Genomic DNA, 8,245 nt, shown 5'->3' with positions numbered 1-8,245 from the left:
AGTCTCGCTCAGTCACCCAGGCTGGAATGAAGTGGCGCCATCTCGGCTCACTGCAACCTCCCGGGTTCAAGCAATTCTCCTGCCTCAGCCTCCTGAGTAGCTGGGATAACAGGCACGTGCCACCACGCTGGCTACTTTTTGTACTTTTAGTAGAGACGGGGTTTCACCATGTTGATCAGGCTGGTCTACGAACTCCTGACATCTCATGTCTCAATGCTCTGTTCACCATGGCAGTGGTTTCCAAGGTGTGGTCTCCAGATCAACAACCTCAGCATCACCTGGGACCTTGCCAGCAATGCCCACCTTCGATCCACTGAATCAAATTCTGTGCTAACGGAGCTCAACAACATGTTACAACATGCCTTCCAGGTGATTCTGATGCATGCTCACTTCTGAGAGCCATTCCAAAGAAGTATCTGCTACATATTATATACCATATGCCCCGCCCCCACACCCTCAAGCTTTTTTTGTTCCCAGGCGAAGGGTTGAAGGGGTTCAGTATCGGGTCTACAGCACACTGAGATTTATGTATCATTTATTTGAGACAGAGTCTCGCTTTGTTGCCCAGGTTGGAGTGCAGTGGCCCATCTCAGCTCACTGCAACCTCCACCTCCCAGGTTCAAGCATTGTCCTGCCTCAGCCTCCTGAGTAGCTGGGATTACAGGCATGCACCACCACATCTGGCTAATCATTGTATTTTTAGTAGAGACAGGGTTTCACCGTGTTGGACAGGCTAGTCTCGAACTCCTGGCCTCAAGTGATCCGCCCACCTTGGCCTCCCAAAGTGTTGGGATTACAGGCGTGAGCCACCGTGCCTGGCCACACTGAGACTTTTTTTTTGTTTTTCAGACTTTTTTTTTTTTTTTTTTAAACTATGTTGCCCAGGCTGGAGTGCAATGGTGTGATCTCTACTCACCATAGCCTTTGTCCTCCAGGTTCAAGCGATTCTCCTGCCTCAGCCTCCCGAGTAGCTGGAATTACAGGCATGCACCTACCACGCCCAGCTAATTTTGTATTTTTAGTAGAGATGAGGTTTCTCCATGTTGGTCAGGCTGGTCCCCAACTCCTGACTTCAGGTGATCCGCCCGCCTCGGCCTCCCAAAGTCACACTGAGGTATTTTAGAGGGAGATCAGTCTATGGAACAAACGCTGGCATGGGGTTGGTGGCCTGGGTGTGCTGTCTGGCCAATTTTGTGCGTGGAGTAAGCAGTGGGTAGAGGCTCTGGGTAACAGGAAACTATGTCAGGCTCTGCCCTCCATGTCCCACCCTCTCCCCCAACAAAGAACAGCCAGGAACTGAGAGGAGGCTCTTCTCCACACCATCCCACTACTTGCCTCCCTCACCTTCTCTGAGCCCTGGGTATTGGTGTTGGAAACTTTACAATGGATATCCTGAAAGGCAGGTGGCCTGTGGAAGGAAGGCAGAGGAGAGGGCCCACAAAATGCAAAGGTGTCTCTGCAACCCTGCTGAAGATCTTTCTCTTTCTTTTCTTTCTCTTTTTTTCTTTCTTTTCTCCTTCTTTTCTCTCTCTCTCTCCTTCCTTCTTCCCTTCTTTCTTTCTGACAGAGTTTCGCTCTTGTTGCCCAGGCTGGAGCGCAACGGCCGATCTCAGCTCACCGCAACTTTTGCCACCAGGGTTCAAGCGATTCTCCTGCCTCAGCCTCCCGAACAGCTGGGATTTCAGGCATGCACCACCACGCCCAGCTATTTTTGTTTTTCAGTAGAGACGGGGTTTCTTCATGTTGGTCAGCCTGGTCTTGAACTCCCAACCTCAGGTGATGTGCCCGCCTTGGCCTCCCAAAATGCTAGGATTGCAGGCATGAGCCACCGCACCCAGCCGAAGATTTTTCACTTTATCCTGAATGGAAGACAGTATCTGAGGTCGAGAAATAATAGAAATTGATTTTCACTTTAGCAATATTCCTGGCAACTGCACGGAAAATGGAATGGCACAGAAACTGGAGTCTTACGAGCAGCTATCTCATTAGTTTGGGTGGGTAATTAAAGGCTGTGAGCACAGATCTAACAGAATGTGGATTGGGATATGCAGGGGAGGGTGGGGTTGGGGGAAGACAGATTCCATTTGAACTTGGTGAGTTATACGTGCAGCACAAAAATAACGGGCATGGAAGTCCTGGAATTATTTATCAAGAAGGTCGCACAGGTGAGTGACATCCCCTTCTTCCCTGTTCCCCAAGGCGCCTGGACTTTGGAGTCAGTCAGTCTTGGGTTCCAGCCTCCCGCTAGGACGCAATTTCTTGAGAGCAGGATTCAATCTCTTGCTCACGGCTAGATCCCAAGCGCCTAGAATAGTTTCTGGCACATAGTAGGCACTCAGTAAAAATTTGCCAAATGAATCATTGAATACATGGTCACACTCCATGTCTCATTTCCTCAGCTGTAAACACAATGAAATAACCTAGCCGTGAACTTGGCGCACAGTAGGCGCTCAACAAGTTGTATTTTTTCCTCCCCTTGCAGTAGACCGAGGTCCCTAGGCAATCGTGGGAAAAAAAAAGGGGGTTTCTCTACCCTGTGTGGTCTGCACCTCGCTTCGCCCCGGCAGCCCTCGCTGGGTCGCGGGGAGCACGTGGGCCGGACAGGCTAGGTGGGAGGGGAGGAGAGACAGGGGGCGGCGGCCGGCGGCTCGCGCGGAGACTGTCTCCCAGGCTTACGTAAGGCGCGAGTCCCGCGCTGCCGGCCCGGGCTCGGAGACTCGGCGGGCGGAGGCGGCGCCGCCCTGCGGGAAACGGGCTGGAAGCTTCTCAGAGCGCTGCCTCCAGCCAAGGTGTGTGTTTTATTTGATTGCTTTTGGAGGCGAGGCGCGGGGCTCGGGCTCGTCGCGCGCCCCACGGCCCGGGAGCGCATCAGCCAACCCCGGGCGGAGGTGGGCCCCTCCGAGCGCGCGCAGGCGGCGGGCAGCGGCGACCGCTGAGACTCCGGGGGATGTGACAGCCGCGGGGAGGGACCGAGACGCCGACCACACGTTGCACACGTGCGAGTACAGGGCAGGGGCTCAGCCTCTAGGCCGCTCGGTGCGTGGGGCGGCGGGGGCAGGCTTTGAATGACCCCCTTGAGCCAGCTTCCTCGGCCCGACGGAGACTGGCTGGGGGATGCCCGGCCGCCCGACTCCCTTCTCGGACGCGGCGTGGGGCGCGAGTTGGAGGAAAGGATGGAGGTGGGACTGATCGGGCCGACCTCTGACCTCTGGAGGCCGAGCCGGCAGGGCGGGGCACCGGCGCGCTCCAGCAGCTCTGCGTGGGGGCGAGGAGGTGGAGGAGGGCCAGGAGGTGGAGGAGGGCGGGGAGGTGTAGCGTGGCGCTCACTCCGCCTGCGAGTCGGTCCCGGCGCAGGGCTGAGGGGAGGGGTTGTCTTAAAAGTCTCTCCTTCCCCCTGTAGGGGCGGCCGGCGAGTCCCAGTGCGAGCGGAGGGTGCCAGAGGTAGGGGGCCGAGAAACAAACTTCCCGGGGTTCCCTCCGGGGCTGCGGTCTGGGCTGCGCGTTTGGCCGCCCCCCTCCTCGCGAAGGCAATGGCTTCCAAACTCCTGCGCGCGGTCATCCTTGGGCCGCCCGGCTCGGGCAAGGGCACCGTGTGCCAGAGGATCGCCCAGAACTTTGGTCTCCAGCATCTCTCCAGCGGCCACTTCTTGCGGGAGAACATCAAGGCCAACACCGGTGAGGGGCTGCGGGGACGAGGGCCGGGAGCGAGCCGCGTTGGGCTGGGGTGAGGCCCTGGAGGGGCCGGGTCTCCCGGATTGCTGTGCCCTTCCCCCGCCCGCATGTGGTCGTGCAGGCTTGTACGTGCCGGGGCGCATGCAGCTGGCGGCCCGCGGCCTCGCGGCTTAACCGCGCCCGGGGAGGAGGCCAAGGCTCGCGGGGCGGCCGGTGGGAGGTGCCCGCGGCTCCTCTCTCCACCGCTCCTCCTGCCGCAAGGAAAAGCCCGGGCCACCGAGCCGAGGGAGGGTCGAGAACCACGCAGCGAAAAACCCCGAGCTTCCCTCTCACGCTGCCTCCTCAAGGCAGAGCCGACCCGGTACCCCTTAACCCCGGCCTCCCTGGCCTCCTTCCCCGAGTCCTTAGAGAGCCGCGCGCCCCCTCCCGCGGGAACCCCGAGGCGGAGCGCCGCCCACCTGTGGCAGTCAGGCGGGGCTGCGCGCCGGGGAACCTGTGGCGCCGTGGGGCTCGCAGCCACGCGCTTCTCCAGCCCCTCCACGCAGCCTCGGGCCTCGGGGCAGAGCTCTGGGTGGCTTTGAAAGGCCTGTCTGTTCGCTGCCGCCTTCTAAGGTAAACTCTTCCCAACAATTCCCCCTCCTCTCCAAGCCGCCGGGCCTGGAGATGTGGAGACTCGTCGGAGACTCGTTCTGATAAATTACATTTTGAATGCAGCTTTCCTGGAAATGGCTTCTGGAGATGCCTCCTTTGGCTGACGGTGAACTTGGGGATATAGATCGCCTGATTTCTTAGTCTGACAGTACTGAATGCCTCCCTTTCCCCCTCTCCTCCCACTCCACGTTCACACCGGTTCCCAATGAATTGGCATTCAAAGGTGAGAGGTAGCGGCTGTGCTGCTGCGAGGCTCTTAACCATTCTGGGATGGAAATGTTGGTAATTAGCAACTCCTTTATGAAAAGTTGTTCTTGGCAGCGGGGGTCCTTTTCTGTGGCTGCAGTTCTCAAGGGTGTCCGGGGTGGTTATTGCCCATCATGCACTAATTATCCGAGCATCTGCATTTCAGAAGCACAGATTGGTTTGGAAAGGAAGGTGGAGGGTGGTGTCGGAAAACAAAAGGAAAGCTTAAAAGCAAGGCATTAAGAAGTATCTCCAGAGTGTTATTTCTTACTTCTTAAGCACGTTGAAAAAAGCTGGCTTTTACAGAAAACTCTTCCCCCACCCCCATGTCTCAGAAGGAAGAATTATGTGTACCAAATTGCACTTGAGTTTTCTTTTGTGGGTATTGTTACCTCAAGTGCGCCTATTTTGATTTTAATACATTCAACTGCATTTTATTCTTGGAATACTGCCTTTGGAATGCGGTTTGAGGGGAGAGCAGCCTAGAGGGAAGGCTGGCTCTCATCCTAAGGGATTTGTGTTTAGGTTGGGCTTCTTGGTTAGGAGGATGGAGTCAGTGAAGGAAGACAGCGAGAAGAGATGAGCCCATTCCGTAATTCCCTGTACCTGACTTGGCGACTTGTTTCCTTCTGGCATAAAGGGCTTCACACTGTCCATCTTGGGACTGGACTGTAGCCCTTTACATTTTTAAAGACAGTGATGCGAAGTGGCTTATTTCTGCACTTTCTTAGGGGCTTTGAAAATTTTCCACTTGTTCTTTCCCTTGTTCTCTTTTTTTTTTTTTTTAATTTCAACTTTCCTCTGTTCTAAATTTTAGTTTCCATTCTCTTTCAAACGCCTTCATTTCCTCCCCAGTGTTCCCTCCTGGGAAGTGACCATGCAATGTTTAGATTTCCTTTTTTCTGTTGGGAATCAAGCAGTTTTCGCATAAGCCAATTTAAAAAACAAAAACTTCATCAAAGAAAGAAGAAAAATAAAGGACAGCAATTTGTTTTGAAAGTGGCTTGTTTCTAGTGAACTTTTGGGTTATCGGATTATTTTTCACTCTCAGAAGGTCTGAGAATCTTACAGGCCCATTGCCTGGTAAATAAAACATTCCACAGTATTTATTTTTCTGTTACCTGCTGTTTACTTTTAGCGAATTTCCTAGTGGGAAGCACAACTACCCTTCTGTATTTACCCTTTATAATGGAAGGTTCGAAGGAGATGATGAAGCACAACAAAAACCCAGGAAATAGAACCGTGTAGGAATTTGAATTGGAAAGTAGCTCCGGCCATCTGCTCCAGCCTGGATTTGGGCACACTTGTCTACATGGCTTTCTTCCTCCTGCCGTCTGGTGAAAAGCTGCTTTCAGGAAAGGGCTACTCTGATGTCATTGCTTCTTGGAAGTCTTCCCTCACCTGCTCTGGCAGAATTCTCTTTCCTCTGTGTATGTCTTTTTTTTTTTTCTTTGAAACAGAGTCTTGTTCTCTTGCCCAGGCCAGAGTGCAGTGGCGCTATTTTGGCTTGCTGCAACCTTCGCCTCACTGGCTCGAGAGATTCTCTTGCTACAGCCTACCAAGTGGCTGGGATTACAGGCATCTGCCTCCGCGCCTGGATAATTTTTGTATTTTTCGTAGAAATGAGTTTCACCATCTCTGCGAAGTTTCAAGGCCAGGCTGGTCTCCGGCTTGGGACCTCAGGTGATCCACTTTCCTTGGCCTCCCAAAGTGCTGGGATTGCAGACTGCAGACGTGAGCCACCACGCCCAGCCTCCTCTGCACATATCCTTGTTCATTCTAATGTTGCAGTCACATATCATACAGTGTAAAAATGCCTGTCTCTCAACCACTAAGATATCTGCTGAGTGGCTGCTGTGCATCAGTGTTCTAGGTACTGGGCAATAGCATTGTTTAAGATAATCTTGTACCTCTTTTATTTTTATTATTATTATTTATAGAGATGGAGTTTTGCTTTGGTGCCCAGGCTAGTCTCAAACTCCTGGCTCAGTCTCCCAAAATGTTGGGATTAATTACAGGTGTGAGCCACCGCACCTGGCCCGTTCTTGGGCCTTTTGCTGTCCTTCCTACCTACACCATGGTCCAGTTTCCACTCTGAAAGTTGGAGGACAGGGATCAGGCAAAGTACCTAATGCATAAAAGGAGTTTACCAAGTCTGTGTTAAAGACCTGCATCACAAATTCTGGACAGTACATCTTACTCCAGAAGTCAACCTATAGCATAGAGTCCATTTTGTTTGATTAGCTCTGATTTATGGTAAAAGTTTGTACTTAATATGGATCTGAGATTAGCTTCCTGATAGCTGTTATCCATTGGCCCTTCCTGTAGTGCCTAGAGTGGTGCAGGGGGAGGCTTATCAGATACCTCATTTGAAGACTCACCCCCATATTCTTTCGCTCAGATTTTCTTTAGCACGCCGCAAGAGTAAATAGAAGGGAGAGTTCTCTTAGATTGCCAGGAGTTGGGTCTTACACTCTGTCATAAGGAATAAGGTAGCTTTTCTGTGTGTGTGTATGAGCATGCACATGTATGTATGAGTACATACCCAGGACTGGCACTCTGGAGTGAGTCCTGTTACAAATTCTGATATTTAATTATAAATTGTTTTATTGGGTCATATTTAAAGGATATGCAAATCCTGTTTTAAAGGTTGGACAAATAGTGATATTTTTAAAAATCACATTACACTGGATCTACTGTCTCAAGTGCAGAAAAACTGGCAAATCTCCATTTGGAAGCATCTTGGACTTGAGTGAGATAAAAGGTGTTCAGGAACAAACCTGTTTCTGCTCGCTCGCTCTCTATATATTTTTGAGACAGAGTCTTCCTCTGTCGCCCCAGGCTGGAGTGCAGTGGTTCGATCTTGGCTCACCACAACCTCTGCCTCCCAGATTCAAGTGATTTTGCCTCAGCCTCTGGAGTAGCTGGGACTACAGGTGCTCACCACCACGCCTGGCTAATTTTTGTATTTTTAGTAGAGACAGAGTTTCACCATGTCAGCCAGGCTGGTCTCGAACTCCTGACCTCATGATACGCCCACTTCGGCCTCCCAGTGTGCTGGGATTACAGGAGTAAGCCACCAAGCCCGGCCTCTGCTCTCAATATTAACTGCAGCTCTTGCTGGGATTTTGCAGCTGGGAATAGCATTTCAAGTTAGTCTATGGGCTGAGCCTCTTTTTGAAAAGATGGCCTAGTTCAGAGGGCTCAGGGTTTTGGTGCTTATTAAGTATAAATGTGTGTCTTATGTAAGAGGGAAAACTTCTGAGAACTGGAAGGTGGGGACATTGTATTAGAGAGACTTGAGAGCCAGAGTTCAACAATGTATCTAAAACAGGTTTCAATAGTTATCCCTTTTTATAGATCATAGAGAGTCTTGGCTTATTACTGGGTTTCTAGAGTATGTTCTATTCCATTTCCCCTTAGCTTGGTGAGATTCAGGATATAGCACAGGTCAAGCGAGGGTCTGACTGGTTTGGAGACCTCTACAGTCAAAAGGTCCACTCCACATCCACTTGTTATTGTTGCTTTTGTGGTTTCTTTGAGGATTTTCACACGTTTGAAGAACACTATTTGTGACTTGAATAAGGTATTCCATAACTGTAAGTCTGCCTTAGCCACATGCACGTCTGAATCTGCACATTCTTCCAGTGGGGTGTATTTTTTTTTTTTTTTTTTT

General features: G+C 51.6%; 1 protein-coding gene across 4 annotated transcripts in view; it reads left to right on the top strand.

Moving 5' to 3' along the window:
* The first annotated feature begins 2,618 nt into the window (after positions 1-2,618).
* The window catches only part of AK4 (adenylate kinase 4), a 77,955-nt gene continuing 72,328 nt past the window's right edge, over positions 2,619-8,245 (top strand). The window contains exons 1-2 of one of the 4 annotated variants that reach the window (XM_017541528.2): positions 2,619-2,789; positions 3,401-3,675. In XM_017541528.2, the coding sequence (XP_017397017.1) occupies positions 3,531-3,675 (145 nt within the window). In that variant the 5' untranslated portion in view covers positions 2,619-2,789; positions 3,401-3,530. Of the gene's footprint in view, positions 2,790-3,019; positions 3,037-3,400; positions 3,676-4,140; positions 4,285-8,245 lie in introns of those variants that run through there. The other 3 variants (XM_037743106.1, XM_037743107.1, XM_037743108.1) reach the window with 3 other exon arrangements.

This window comes from Cebus imitator, unplaced genomic scaffold, assembly GCF_001604975.1.
Source record: "Cebus imitator isolate Cc_AM_T3 unplaced genomic scaffold, Cebus_imitator-1.0 Scaffold135, whole genome shotgun sequence".
In the NCBI taxonomy this organism is placed as follows: domain Eukaryota; kingdom Metazoa; phylum Chordata; class Mammalia; order Primates; family Cebidae; genus Cebus; species Cebus imitator.
This window is presented reverse-complemented; position numbering and strand designations above follow the sequence as displayed.